This window comes from Enhydra lutris, unplaced genomic scaffold (assembly GCF_002288905.1).
Source record: "Enhydra lutris kenyoni isolate GAN:26980312 unplaced genomic scaffold, ASM228890v2 scaffoldscaffold3, whole genome shotgun sequence".
Classification (NCBI taxonomy): domain Eukaryota; kingdom Metazoa; phylum Chordata; class Mammalia; order Carnivora; family Mustelidae; genus Enhydra; species Enhydra lutris.
In genome coordinates, this window is record NW_019154087.1 from 25,002,975 (window position 1) to 25,019,124 (window position 16,150).

The 16,150-nt window shown below is 39.4% G+C and overlaps 1 protein-coding gene across 1 annotated transcript in view; it reads left to right on the forward strand.

The window, feature by feature from the left end:
• Window positions 1-14,020: 14,020 nt before the first annotated feature.
• The window catches only part of LOC111154496 (pyrophosphatase (inorganic) 2), an 88,562-nt gene continuing 86,432 nt past the window's right edge, over window positions 14,021-16,150 (forward strand). The window contains exon 1 of the mRNA XM_022514123.1: window positions 14,021-14,215. Coding sequence (XP_022369831.1) covers window positions 14,035-14,215 — 181 coding nt within the window. The 5' untranslated portion in view covers window positions 14,021-14,034. The remainder of the gene's footprint in view (window positions 14,216-16,150) is intronic.

Below are 16,150 nucleotides of genomic sequence, written 5' to 3' on the forward strand. Positions count from 1 at the left end.
CGGGGCTAGATCCCAGGACCCTGAGATCATGACCTGAGCCGAAGGCAGAGGCTTTAACCCACTGAGCCACCCAGGTGCCCAGCCCCTCGTATTATTAAAACAAAACTTTGAAATTGGAAAAAAAAAAAAAAAAAAGAATAGGTAGCTGGAAACTGAGGCACATTTTTGATGAAACCCTGTAGAATCTTGTTTGCTTTTCCCGCAGACTGTGGAGACAGTCACATGATCCATTTAAAAATTACTTTAATTTTATCTCCCTCCCTTCTGCCCAGTGTGGAAACTCATCTTCATTACTGAAAACTTTGATACACTCTCTAACCAGGATGCTCCTTCCCTGAGGGAACTACATCACATTAAGAGGAACCATTGTCCAGGAACCCCAGGATGAGCAGCAGCGTAAATATACCTCCAATGACTGTGGGTATTATCAGTCATTAAATTTTTGCCAATGCAAGTCACAAGAGAACTAAAGGCTTCTCATTCCAGTTTGTATTTTTCTTATCAACAACAGTGGTTAAGCATCTATTTATGTGCTTATTGATGACTTGTGATTTTTCTGTGAATTGCCTACTTTTGTCTTCCACTCTGTTTTTTTGTTGGGATATTTTTCTTTTTATTGATTTGTAAAACTTCTCATAAAATTGCATATTGTGATATTTATGGAGAGGTGCCACTCAGATCCCCTTCAAAGGAGGGACTTGTTTCCCCAGCTGTTAGAAACACTGTTAGCAGAAAGCCATCAACTGTTAGTCTCTTCAGGGATGGCAGGAGCTGCAGAACTATAATGGCTAACATCCAATGACTGATGTAATAGGGGAAAGGCTATAATGGTCCAGCCATTCTGGCCCATTAGACAACAATACTGAGAGGCCATTTTACCTCCAGAACTCCCCGTGTGGTTTGCTAAGGCTGTTGTTTGAGTCTGCGTTATATCTGGACCTTTCCCTCAGACAAATCTTGAGTCCTTCCCCTGCCTTCCACAGGAATTGATCCCAGGGGTACTTTCTAAAAAAATATTCTGTCTCAGATTTTGCTTCCTGGAGAATCCAATCTGTGAAAAATATATATTTTACCTTGTAGCAAATATTTTCTTAGGAAATTTTCTCGGGCAAGTATTGCCTCAGGACCTTTGCAGATTCTTTTCCCTATGCCATTTTCCCCTTGGCTCTCTCCTACTTCCTTAGGTATCAGCTATGTTGTCATATCCTTACCAAGGCCTCCCCTGATGATCAACCTAAATCAAGTCTTCCTATCATTTTCTGTCATGGCTTCTTATATATATATTTTTTCATAAGCTCTTATCTCAGATTTTAATCTTATCAATAGATTTATGTGATTATTTGTTGAATCCCCAACAAATAATTTTTGATTGATATATTACCAGACTATAAACACTATTAGGGTAGATATGTTTAAAAATATTTTTCATCATTCTATATTCAGTTACTGTCATAGTTCCTGAAGTATAATACATCTTTAGTAAATTTTAGTTCAGTGAATGAAGGGGTGAAGGCAAGAAATGAGTTCTCTTTCTAAAAGCATGATTTTCAAACAAGGCAAACTCCTCAGCTCCTGAGTGTCTAACACAAACATCACCAACTGACATTATGAAACCATTCTTCATTCTTTTTGGGGTCCTGAAATTCTTTTGTGGTGTGGGCCTGAGGTTTGGTTATAAATTAATCCTGTCCATATTTTCTTACAATGGGTTACTTGAAATTTATTTCAAGGGATTGCCTTTGGAACCCAGGGTTCTTTTGAATCCAATTTTAAAAGCATTATTCTGTGTAATTAGACTATTATAAATGAGGAAAAAAAATAGGAGTTATATGGTTAAACCATTTAAAAACAAAATTAATTCCCACTGCTCAAGGCCTAAAGGGAAAATCTAGAAAGTGGGCAGAGAAAATGGGTTGTCTCATTAGATTTTGTTCAGGACCTATTATTACCAATTTAGTAGTTCACCCTTGAATTGGATTAGAGTATTACCATGATTACTATATTTATAATATTACAAGGGATTTATAATATGTCATTTGCAGCTGAAATTTCTCATGATTATTTTAGCCTAGAAGCAGTAATAATACTTAATCAAGCAAAACTTTCTATTTTTTTATGCCATTTAACAATGTGTAGTTAAATCACATGTGATTCTTGTATGATGGATGAATTTTATTACATTCAATTTAGTAACTAGCCAGAAAGACTGAAAGCTTAATACCAAATGTATTCTGCATATTATTGGGACTTGGTTAAAAACAACTCGATCTTCCTCTTTTCTTCTTGTAAGAGATGTATGGGCCTCAGAACATGGACTTGTTGTCACATATATACCTGTTATCATTCAGAAAAGAATTTCTACATGCTAAAATAACTTTTTTCCCCCCAAAATAAGGGGGAATAAAACTGATTTATCATCTTTCAACCAATCATTACTCTATTGGGTGAGCCTGCTTCTTGGGCCATTTGTTTAATCAAAAGTTGGGTCAAATATCTTTTAAAATAGGGAAGAAAAACATTTTATAAAATAAGTAGAGGACAAACAGATCTCTTACCTGTTCTTTAATCGCAACAGTTTTTTTTTTAAGATTTTATTTATTTATTTGTCAAAGAGAGAGAGTGAGAGAGAAAGAATGAAAGAGAGAGAGAGAGAGAGAGAGAGAGAGAATAAGCACAGGGAATGGCAGGCAGAGGGAGAAGCAGGCTCCCTGCTTGAGCAGAAAGCCTCAGGTGGGGTTTGATCCTGGGTCCTGAGAGGAAGGCAGGTATTTAACCTTTTGAGTGTGCCACAATCATGACACATGCCACAATCATGACAGCTTTTTTTTTCCCCCCTGATTTTATTTGAGAGAGAGAGAGACAGAGATAGAGCAGGAGTGGGGAGGAGAAGGAGAAGCAGGTTCCCTGCTGAGCAGGGAGCCTGACTTGGGCTTGATCCCAGAACCTTGGAATCATGACCTGAGCTGAAGGTAGCCACCCAGGAGCCCCCAATCATTATAGTCTTAAAGAGAAATCTAGAACACTGACATATTTTTTTCTTTGTCCTCTAGTCTGCTATTCAGCTCTTAGCCATCCACCAAAGTACCTCTAAGGATAACAGGGAAAGAATACATACCCATTCCCTTTGGTAGGTGTTTACCACCGGGGACTCAGAGGGAGAATTTAGGAGATCAGTAAACTAGCATTTAAAGAAAAAGGGGGGAAAAAAAGACTGCATCTTTATTTTCACTTACTTCTAACTAACATTTAGCATTGATAAATGCAGGCAACAAACCCTACAGTAGCATGAGTACTATCTACGCTTTTTTCCTCCAGGAGAAATGATATATAATTGTTGTTTCATTTTCCCGATGTTACAGGTGTCTCTGCCATTTATAGCGATCATGACTTCAAAATGATGATAGTTATTAGATCTGCTGCTGGATTTAGTTGCTTAATGCCTCGGTGAAGAACCAAGTGTGTTATCAGATCACAACGTTTTTTCCCAAAGTATTTTTGCAGATATATTTTAATATAATTGGTTTGCTCTTTAACAGTGTATTTCAAGTATTTACAAGCATTACTTTGAGAAGCATTTTGTAGGCTCCATAAGGCTGCGAAATGGGTCCATAGAACAGAAAGGGTCAAGGACCCATAACAGTTATTTTCCGAGTTATTAGACTTAACTTCCCCCTTCTTTCAGAATTGAGGTGAAATTCATATAACATACAATTAACCATTTTAGAGTGTACAATTCAGTGGCATCTAATGCAGTCGCGATATTGTGTAATAACCACCTCTGTAATTTCAAAACATTTTCATTGCCCCAGAAAGACACCCCATATCCTTTATGTAATCAATCCCCATTCCTCCCTCCTTACAACCTTCTGACAACTGCTAATTTTTGCCCTATCTTTACGGATTTGCCTAGTCTGGATATATCATATACAAGAAATCATACAACATGTGACTTTTTATGTCTAGTATCTTTTGCTTCGTATTAATGTTTTTGATATACATCTAAGAATGTATCAGAACTTCATTTCTTATTATGGGTGAATGGATAAACTAATATTTTTTTTTAATAAGAAGTATTTTGTAAAAGTGTCTTTACGCTCTTGAAATGAAATTAATAGATAAGAAAACCTACTACACATAATTTCAAAAAATCAATGTAATGAATAACTATCTTATAAAACACAAAAGAAAAATAATTTGTAATAAAATCATGTGTATTTTGATATGAAAACGCTCAGTCACTAGTACTAAAAACATATTAAATAGTCATATGCTTGCATCCTTATATAGAATCACCATGAATTAAGAGCTAGAAATGTAGACTAATACAGTGTGTAGTATCAGAGTCTCAAATACCACGCACATATCTTAAAACAAAGCAAAAAATTCTCTGTGTTATATATGAAATCTCATTAGCTTTTAGGCTGACATAATTTTTTAGAAAACAGATTAGGCACTTACACCGCTGTCTGATGGGACATTTCAGAGCAATGAAGAACACAGGACAACACCTCCTTGTGTAGGGCTATCTTACGTGTTGGAGCGTGTACAGCATCACTAAATAGCAGTAATGTTCCTCAGTCACTGTGACATCGGAAAACACCCTGGCAATTTCAAAAAGGCCTCTTTGGGGGCAGTAGTGACCCACAGAGGACATGTGACCCGAAGTTTATTCCCTGAATCTTGACATTTCTTTGAAGACTCGTGTTTTATCTCTAGCATTAAATGCATATCTATGTTCTGTGATACAGTGGAAGTCTTCCTGTTTTTTTTTTTTAAGATTTTATTTATTTATTTGACAGAGAGAGAGATCACAAGTAGGCAGAGAGGCTGGCAGAGAGAGGGGAGGAAAAAGGCTTCCTGCGGAGCAGAGAGCCCAATGCGGAGCTCAATTCCAGGACCCTGGGACCATGACCTGAACCGAAGGCAGAGGCTTAACCCACTGAGCCACCCAGGCACCCCATAAGTGTTCCTGTTTGAATAGATATATAACTCTGACGTATCTGAATTGCATGGGGGCCAGTCCGAGTATCCTGCATCTTTCTAAGCGCAAGTCTAACTCCAACAGCCTTCACAGTGGCATAGATGTCCCTGTGAGCTTCAAAGAATGTCTTGGAAAAGTGTTACACCTACAGCAAAACTTCATTACAATTCATTTTAAATCTCTACTCCTTTTACAAAGTCCCTCTCTTTCCCCACCCAAATGTCTATCCTTCAGCTTTTCCAACCAGGCTGGCTTCAGATCTTTCCACAATTCTCTCTAAATCTTATACCTTAGCATGCTCCACTGAACAGAACAAACATTACACGTAAAATCCTGTAATCAAGTTTCCTGGTCCCTCCCTCCGGAGGGGCGCAGACTTTTCAAGGAGCTATCTTGATATTTGTTTCCTTTTGTTGTCTCCCAGTAGAACAAGGTGTTTGGGCACCTGGGATTTCATTTTTGAGGCTTCTGGGCTTTAGGAACAGACTTTAGGAACTCATGGGCCCTGGAATCTGCCCTCTGCAGCCCAGCCCCTGGCTTGTTCTGATAGGCAAGCTACAGGGATGTTGACCCCCCACAGAGCTTTTCTTCAAGTATCTGCTTAAAATTTGCTTTAAAACAAACAGATTTGTTCTCAGGGACTCTTCTGATGGTGGAAAGTTAGGTAAAGAACTTCGAAACAATGGCACTTCAGAAAAAAAAAAAAAAAAAGGACAATTTACTGTTAGGCATTCTCAAGGCTGAACCCAAGACTGAGGTCACAGAGGTGTCAGACCCATTGGGAATTTCTTTTGCACTTGCATCAAATATATAGTATACTTTCTTGATTCAAGGTACTGGAGCTATGTCCCAATATTTGAGTTGAACAATCTTCTTGAGAATTTTCCTAAAAACATCTGCTGAATTACGTACAAGCGTGGCTCTGGCAGACATTTGTGAAATATGAAGAGAAAAATGATTACCAGTGAACTATTGCCTCATTCAGAAGCCCAAACTATCTATATTAAGAAGCCTTCAAAGTGGGAGCTAAAATTAGTTGCTCTTTAATAGCTGTATATGTGGGAAACATGTATATTTCAAAGTAGGTGTTCAGTAAGTCTTCAGAAAAGGACCTCTGAGCATTTAGGCTTTTCTATTAAGATATTGGAGTTGGGGGTGGTGGAAGAGGTGGGTAAAATTGTTTAAGGTAAAAATTAGATAGGACACTTGCTTAAAAATAAAATGATACAAAAATTTTCAATAATAATAAAGAAGGATATGCTAGAATCTCCAGCAGAGCAAAATTGTCCATGGAATGCCCACAGGAGAACCTACTTCCTCCTGACAGAAAATGATTAATGATTTTGCAGACAGCCTACATATATACCATTTTATGCCCACGCTAAAGCAACAGCAATTCAAGTTAAGAGCAAATGTTATATGCAAACAATGAATCATGGAACACTCCATCAAAAACTAATGATGTACTGTATGGTGACGAACATAACATAATTAAAAAATAAATATATTTTTTAAAAGAGCAAACATTACAAATACTAAAGGTAGTAATGACTTATAGGCATTATTAGGAAGTTAAAACATGATTTTTATTAGATGATAAAGAAAAACAGTTAATAACAAAAAATTTTATATTTTCATAGTTTAAATTACCGTACTTGATATTGTTTCCAAAGTGTTTGAGATGTTCCATCTCTTGGAGTCATTTTTATCTTGTAGAGCAGTTTTAGGTTCACAGCAAAACTGAGAAGAAGGTACAGAGGCTTCCGTTTTATCCTCTACCCCACACACATGCACAGTATTTCCCACTATCAATAACCCTCATCAGAGTGGTGGTACTTATATTACAATCAAACCCACATTGATGCATTACTGTCACCTAAATTCCTTAGTTTACATTGGTATTCATTCTTGGTCTTGATATTCTATGCATCTTGAGAAGTGGTTAATTGTTATGGAAACCCAAGTTCAGCTAGCTGCCCGTCACTCAAAAAGACAATATTTGAGAGATGAGTTTTGATCAGAAAGTAATATGGGCTTTATTCAAGATGCTGGCCACCTAGGGAGAAGACAGGCTCTGTCCAATGGCCAACTCTGAAGGTTCTGCCTGGCCCAGGCGGTTTTAAGGAATTTAGGGCAGTTAACATTTGTCCAGACTCAATAGTACCAGCTACAAGCATTATCTCAGTGCTTGGAGGCTGTGCCACAGGGTTTGATTTCTGTTTTGTGTTGTGCAGAAGGGCTCTATTCTTTTTAGGAAATAATGCATGATCTATAGATGTACAAAGAAAGGTTAGTTAATCACGCAGGTTAGGGGGCTTGCTAAGGCCGGAAGACTACTAGGTTCTAGGCTAGAAGGGTCAAGGTGACTTCATAGTGACATGTATCCATCATTATGGAATCATATAGGCCAGTTTCACTGCCCTAAAAATCCTCTGGGCTTTACTTGTTCATTTGTCCCCCCATTCCCAACCTCTGGCAACCACTGATCTTTTTATTGTCTCTGTAGTTGTGGCTTTTCCAGGATTTATACATTTGGAATTGTACAGCATATAGCCTTTTCAGATTGGCTTCAATCACTTAGTAACATGCATTTAAAGTTTCTGCATGTCTTTTCATGGCTTAATAGCTCATTTCCTTTTTAGCACTATTTGGATGGATCACATTTATTATTATTATTATTACTACTACTACTACTATTATTATTATTATTTTGGACCACAGTTTATTTACCCATTCACCTCTTGAAGGACATCTTGGTTGCTTCCCAGTTTGGGCAATTACGAATAAAGCTGCTATAAACATCATGTGCAGGTTTTTGTGTGGACATACGTTTTCAGTTCATTTTAATAAATATGAAGGAGCCACGACTATTGGGTTGCATGGTAAGAGTATGTTTAGTTTTCTAAAAAAACTGCTCAACTGTCTTCTAAATTTGCTGTAGCATTTTCTGTTTGCATTAACAATTAATGGGAGTTCCTGTTGCTCCACATCTTGGAAGCACTTGGTGTTGTCAGCGTCTTGGATGTTAGCTATTCTGAGTGTAGTGATATCTCATTGTCGCTTTAATTTGCATCTCTCCAATGACAAATGACATGTAGTATCTTTTCATATGCTAATTTCCCATCTGCAGCTCTTCTGTGGTTAGGTATCTCTTTGGAGCTCTTCCCTGTTTTTTAGTTGGGTCATTTATTTTCTTGTTGAGTTTTTAGAGTTCTTTCAGGATATTTTGGATACTGGTTCTTTATTAGATATGAGTTTTGCAAAAATTTCCTACCTTAAGTTTCAACTAAAATTCACTAATTTTTTTTTTAAATATTTTACTTATTTATTTGTTAGAGAGAGAGAGCACGAGCACAGGCAGACAGAGTGGTAGGCAGAGGCAGAGGGAGAAGCAGGCTCACCGCCGAGCAAGGAGCCCGATGTGGGACTCGATCCCAGGACGCTGGGATCATGACCTGAAAATTCCCTAATTTTAATACCATTTCAGTTGGTTTTTAGAGTTGAACTTATAACATATTTTTTCTTTCTAATACAAGTAACTTAATTTAAGTACTTCCTAAGTAACAGTTCATGTAATACTTTTACAACGTTTTGAATAAAATTATATAGGTAGTAAAGAGGGGAGTTCTCAGTTAGAATTTCTCCTAACATATTTTCTATGCAAGAAGAAGAAAATGAAGATTAGAATTAAATTCAGCTGGGAGAGAAAACAGAAACAAAAAAAGAATATTGGTGGCTAAATAAGATAGATAGTTATTTCTCTTTCATGTAAAAGTTCCAAGGTATGTATTCTGGAGCTATCTGGCCCCTCTGGTCCACAAAGTCCTCTGGCGTGCAAGCTGCTTTCAGCTCAGAGCTCCATTCGTCCAGCGCATGGCCCTTACCTTCATGGCCAAGGTAGAATGTGAGAAATGATGAAGAGGAAGAGGTAAAGGATGAGCTAACTGCCTCCCTCTCTTCCCCGCCCCAGCTTTATTGAAATATAATTAATATTTAAGACTGTGTAAGTTTAAGGTGTACAGTGTGATGACTTTATGCATGTAATATTGCAAAATCATTACCAAAATAATGTTATCCGATAGCTTTATCACCTGACATGGTTAACTTTTTTGTATGTATTTGTGGTGAGAATATCTAAGATCTATTTTCTTAGCATGACTATAGTTACCATGGTGTACAGTACATCCCTAGAACTTACAACTGGAAACTTGTACCTTTTGACCAACATCTCCCTATTTCTTCTAACTCCCAGTCTCTGGCAACAGCTATTCTACTCTATTTCTATGAATTCAACTTTTCTTTCTTTCTTTTTTCTTTTTTTTTTTTTAAATATTCCACATTTAAGTGAGATCATGCAGTATTTGTCTTTCTCTGTCTGACTTATTTCACTTAGCCTAATGCCGTCAAGTTCCCTCCATGCTCATGACAGAATAATATTCCATTGTGTGTATATATACATATATTGTGTGTATATATACATACATGTATATATACACACCAGATTTTCCTAGGGAATGTTCCTAGATGTCCCATTGGTGGACTTGAGTTACATGGTCACACCTATTGTAAGGGAAGCTGGAGAGTATAATTTTTATCTGGAGAAATAAAAAATTCTTCTGCTGTAAATGAAGGGGAGGGCTGATGTTGGGGGATAACTGACAGGCTCTGTTATCCATAAACTTATTTAACCAATCTCTCACTATTTTGTTCTTTCTTTTACCAATTTTAAAAGTTAGGTTGTTTGTTTTCCTATTTTTCATTTTTAAGAGTTGTTTGTATAGTTTGGTAATAGTCCTTTATCAGATATATCTTTTGCAAATATTTTCTCCTATCATCATCTTCTCTTATTTTCTTGAGGTATCATGGCTTTTATAAAAATAGCTATATAAAAATACAACAGCATTTAATATAATATATTTAGAGATCTAAAGTTCACAGACAAAAATCATTTTGTTTTGTTGCATTGTCATGATAATAACTTTGCTCCTCAGTAGAATAAAAGTCAATATTTAAGTGAGAAATGATCTGGAACTTTGACCTGTATTTAGAAGAAGAAAAATGTGGATCACAAATAGAGGATGAATAGGAACTCTAGGTAACATTTAGAAATACTTTTGCAACATTTCTATGATAATATGACAAATGTTTTAAATGTTTGGTAACATGAAAATATTTTCAAAGTTGCCCTTTAGATAAAGTGTTCAAAAGGCCAGTGAAATATTGTGTGTTCCTAAACAGATAAAGTAGAAAGTGTTCAAAATTGTTTTAAAATTCTCCTTTTATTAAATTCTACTATATTATACATATTATATTATATCCTACCCAGTCCCTGAAGTTAACCATTGGCTAGCAAGCATAAGCAATGGCAATTAGCAGATTTTAAAATTTGTTTATTTATCATGATATATAAGTAAGGATCACAATTAATTTTAGAGACATGCTGCTTTTACAAAATATCACACATAAATGACTACTCCACAATTCCAAAATTCTTTCATTTTCTAGCAGGATAATCCAGCATTTCAGAAAACGACAACTCTATCCAAGTTAGATTTTATATTACACTTACCAATGCTAAAAGCAGAAACAGAATTGGGATTCACCGATGACCTAATTTTTCTCTAGCTCCAACTCCTATCTCTACCACAGTTTCCTAGCTTTGGGAGAAGCTAGTTTTGTGCCACCTTTAACGAAAGACTTTGCTTTAGTCGTCAGCCTTCTCAGGGCTGGCCTTTGCTGCCTTTTCCATATCATGGGAAGCCCATATCCAATCAGTGGGGTTATAAAGGCCCAATGATTTTGGCCTTACACTGGACAAATCTAGCTCCTCACACTCTAGAATATTCTGCTAGGTTTGGCCTTATTCTAAGAATCTATGGATCAAATAAAAAAATTAAAAAAAAAAAAGAATCTATAGATCATTAGAAATTAGCCTATAACATTGTCTCAGTAGGGTTTATCTTGTTGAAACATCTGAACTTCAAAGGTTAAGAGAACAATTAAGCTTTTTTTTTTTCTACTTGATGAAACAAAATTATATAGCCACTATGATACATGCACAAAAGTAAATCCTCCCTCCCCACACCTTTATGGGAGAGTCTGCCTTACAGTTTAGCCTAATCAAGCTTACACATTACAAAGCCACCACTGTTGACAAAAACATTTTAGGATCTGCAATCTAAGTAGAGTCTAAGGGGTTACTGACAACATCTCCTACAGATCCTTTCTGAAAATTAGATGTGTCTCTTAGTTTTAACTGTCATGAAATAATTGGAAAAATTGAAAGAACCCTGGTGCCCAACAGGGAAGAATGTGAACCTAGTTCATAGTTGGAAGAGAAATATGTAGAATTCTCACAGAACTTTCCAAGGTAGTTGGACGATATAGAGGAAGAAAATGATGTTTGTGGCAGACTGCCGGTTGTCCTCTAGTATTCATTTCTTCTTCTTCTGTAGTCCTATGGCATCTAATTTCTATCTGGGCCTCTGTTAACCCAGAGAAATAGGCTGCCAGTTTATAGTTAGTTGTAGCCTGTACACTGTGCTGCTTGATACAATATAAGTAAAAGTAGTGTTACAGTCTCTGAGATGTGTTCTTAAGGGAAGGGCATAACCTTCTTTTATCTTTTCTTCTTTTCTTTCTGTCTTTCTTTCTGTCTTTCTTTCTAGGTGAAATGAGGGTGTGATGATTGGAGCTGTAGCAGCCATTTTGAGCTAGGAGGGGGATCTTAGTAATGGAAATTAAACACATTAAGACCAACAAGACAGAAATAACTTGTTTCTCTTACATGGGAAACCCTGTATCATCTACCTTCAGACATTTATGTTGATTAAAAATCCTGACCACCATCTAGATATTGTAAGGACCTATTTAGAAACTGTCCCTGTTCCCCTTCCCCCAGGGGATTTACTTGGAGACAAGTCCCGGAAACCAGCTTCAGGTAACAAAGCCCAGATACAAAGGTGGGTCAGGCCAGGTGGAGACATCCGATGGGGGGGGGGGGCGCATACTGTCTCCCTGGTTACCAAGGAGTATGGGCCCCGCCCTTTGGGAGTCTTTTGGGCGCCAATCCCAATCAAGGTGTAATAGGCTGGTTCAAATGTCTACTAGGGTAAATTGTAACTCAATTGGTCACCTAGCATCACTGTGGAGTTTCCTGTGTGTGTTACAATCTCATTGGCCACCTGTGCGTGGCCAGGCCCGATCGCATGGCCTTTGCCCTTAAAAGCTAGTCTGTGAAACAGAGAAGGGTCGCCCTCTCTTGTAAGAGGCGCAGCTCCGAAGGTTCGGTTAGATTCTTGATGCTTGGCACGAAATAAAGCTTTGCTTGACCTTCGCTTTGTATCAGTCTCGCCCCTTTAATCACGGACCCATTATTGGGGCATAACAGATATAAGTACTATTATCTTTATATAAAGTTATATGATGGATATAGAACCATCTTGGTGAAATTTCTGCTTGCAGATTTTTGTGAGTAAAGGTTTGTTTAAACCCATTTTTAAAAATCTTGTCTATCTTGTTAAAATTAAGAACCAGAGGATGTAATTTGCAGCTATGGAACAGAGAGAGAAACTAGTTTAGACTAGAATCAGATCCATAATCAGACTTAATTAATATAAATTAATATAATCTTGGCAAAGATGTTTGTCTTATGCTATAAGAGCTAGGATTCTAAGTTAGAATTATCTTTTTCGTGAATTTACATATTCATTGTGCATAGTAACTTAGGACCCGATTATTACAGTACTTTAAGAGATAATTTTAAAAAGCCCTTCTCTTTTTTTTTTCACTTAGTTTTTGCAGAGCATAAGTGCACCTTTTTTGTCTCTCTCTGTAAAATTGCTACTATTTTTGTTTTCACTTTTGGATTGAATAACAGATACTGAAAGGTCCCCCAATAATGGGTGCATGATGGGGCAGGGACAGTTTAAGTTTTAAACAACAAAATTATTGTTTAACCCAATGGAAGCGCTCTAGCTAAATAGGTCCTTACAATAGTTAATTTTCTTTAAAAGTTTTCATTTCTGATGAGACAATCCTTTTTACTGCTTTCTTCTGGGTTCTCTCATTCTGATTTATTGTGAGAATTGAACTTCCTACTGACTGGAGGTCATTGTTGATCTTGAGAAGGTGGAAGAAGGTCATCTGAATTGAAATGGGGAGAAGTGGAGATACTGCCTACGGAAAATTGTTTCTTCAAGTTTTCCTGGAAAGTGGATAACCAGAATTTCATATGCTAATAGAAAGATCTGGTAAAAGGGACTCCCAGGAGCAACTTAACTCCACAACAAAAGAGCCATTATTATGGCCGGGCATGCTGCTACACCCTGCGAGGATACTAAATCTTAATTCCGGTGTGTTTGGCTCATTAACAAAACAGTGGGTTGATTCGGGTGAAATAGAAAACATAACAGGCTCACAAACATATAGGTCTGGTACCAAGTGCCATTGCAGAAGTGAAAATGTAAGAAAAAGAAAAGATAAATCATCTCTAGTTGGGTTAAATAGGAAAGGCCTCATGGAAGAGATAAACATTTGAAGAAGTTACGTTCACAAGGTTACCTGACAAGTTACCTGTCAAATCTTCACAAGGATGTCTGATTATGACTCATCATGGTGTTTTTGTGTGTGCAATGCTTGCCTTCTACATTGGACAGGATCTAGAGCAGTGCCTGGCACAGAATAATCACTCAATTTTTATCATTGTAATAAAAATATTATGACAGTAAATATTGAGTGGATGAGTGAAGGAATAAATGTATATACGCATTAATAAATGGTTGTGAGCTCCTCAGGGGTGGTGGATGTTATCTTGCTCATCTTTGCCTCGCTCTGGACACAGCGTACACACTGCGCGCGTCACTGGCAATTTATTGGGCGCTCTGTTTGCTCTGATCGAAGTCTCCAGGCCCGGCCGGGGAGTGGCGGGAGCGCGGGATCTAAATCCAAGCCCGGGCGGAAGGGATGGCTCCAGCCAGTAGGGGGCGCCGGCGCGCGGCTGGGCCAGGATCCCCCAGCGCCGCCCTGCGCGGAGCCCGACTGCCGTCAACGCCATGCGCGCGCTGCTGCCGCTCCTGCGCACCGGCTGGGGCTGGCGCGCGGGACCTCCCGCCGCCGCCCGCTTGCCCCGGGGAAAGAGTGCAGGGCCTGGGCCGCACAGCGCCATGGCCCAGGCCTTCTACCGCACCGAGGAGCGCGGCCAGCTCTACTCCCCCGATTACCGCCTCTTCTTCAGTAAGTAGTTCGAGAGGCCCCTGGCGGGCGGCGCACCAGGGGAGGCTCGGGGTGGGGCCTGTGCGGTCCACGCGGCCTCCTCCCTCCCCTTCGGGCTTGCGGTGGTGGCGGAGCAGCCCAGGCCACCTCCCCGCATGCAGGGGCCCGCGCCGAGCCACGGGGGCTGTTGGCGAGGGGGGCGGCGCCGTGAGTCCCCAAACGCGGAACGCAGAGACGCAGGGTGGTGGGCGGCCGGTGGTGCCGCGCTGAGTCGCCCCGGGCGCGGCCAACCGCCTTCCCCCCGCGGCGGGCCGAGGCGCAGGGGCCTCGCGGTCGCCGCGTCGCGCCGCGGCCCCGAAGCCTTAGGCAAGGCCCCGCAGCGGCTCAGGGTTCCGGTAATTCAGTTGTGCAAGGGCAGGGCAGAGTCCGCCAGCAGACCGGCCCTCTCGGTGGGCGTAACCACGCTCCTCCTAGTGAGGGCCTCCTGCAATTGGAAAGGCGGTCGGAACTTTGGAGATGCTTAGGCCAGTGGGTCTTTTTTGGGGGTGGGGATGGAGTGGGGGAGACTCTGGCGAAGCATCTCCCAGAAGCACGATTTTATATTCACAAATTTGCACTTTGAATGAGGTGCTCGACCAAGAGCGTAGTTGGCTCCCGCCCAGCCCTGTCTTCTCACAGTGAACAAACCCCAGAGGGCAAAGGGAGTTGCAGGGCACTGAGCTGACCGGCTAAGTCAGAAAACGACCCAGGTCCCCGTTATTTATTCTCATTTTTCTTTGCACCCAAGTATTTCACTGTGGGGTGAAGATAGGGAGGTTGGTTGAGTTGCCTTCATGCCTAATGACTTCCGAGCCCTGAGAGAGGTAGTACCTTTTTTCTGTAAAGTCGGCCTTGCCTTATAAGCCCATTTCTTAGGAGCACTAGCTTTGGGGGCTTTCGGATCTAAGCTGGAATCCTGGATTTTTCAGCTCTTCGCTCCGTGACCCCGGATGAGTTTCTTTACCTGCTCTGCTTTTTGTTTTCTTATCTGTAAAACAGGGCTGTAAGAATTTCATGATAAAGTGTGTATAAAGTGATTAGTCAGAGCATCTACAATATAAATTATTAGAAATAATACCTGTGATTATTGCTATCTGTAATTTATAAAATGTTTACACTATCTTACGTGAACTTAGGGTCGAAGAGTATTTTATGGGAGAGAAAACTGAGTACACTTTATGGATTATGATGCAACCGATATTAAAATATCTTCAAAATTGGTTGCTCCCCCCCCCCATGCTACATATCCTTTCCCATCCTTGTTTGGTCAATCAATACTCCTCAGGTGGAGAGGAACCCTTAACAAGAACTCCCAAATTTCTGAGTGGCTTGTGTTCCAGAAGGTTATGTATGATGTGGTAATTTGGGGCACAGAGTGTTATGAAATGGCAGTTAGGTTTTTGAGTAGATAAAAGCTTGTCTAAACGCATAACATGGTGAAAATATTCTAGATTTGCAGTAAGTACAGTAATAATAGACCAAGAAAGTCAACAAGTATTTACCAAGTGTGCTAGACACAGTTAGACATGGCACTGAGGAGATTTTAGTTACGGGCCCTGCACTTCAGAGAGAGTAATGATGTCAGTATAGGTAATTAAGGAAAAATATAAAAACACTGAAAAATATTTTACTTGAGGGTTAACAGAAAAAAGTCTCGAGGAGTCTGGGTCATATGGAATAGTTGACAGAGCATTGGCTTTTGAAATGGCGACTCCTAGGCCTTAGCTACAGTGTATTCACCTCATAATTTTTCTGTAACTGGAATGCCAAAAATGTTCACTGAGTTAGGGTAAATGATAGGAAGGAAGAGAAAAGGCAAGAATTGGAAGAGTGTGGTTTGGGGAAGGGGCCAGGTGGTGAGAAACTGAGTGGAAGGTATGTCAGGTTAAACAGTTCCTGGTCTAAAACGCCAGGTGG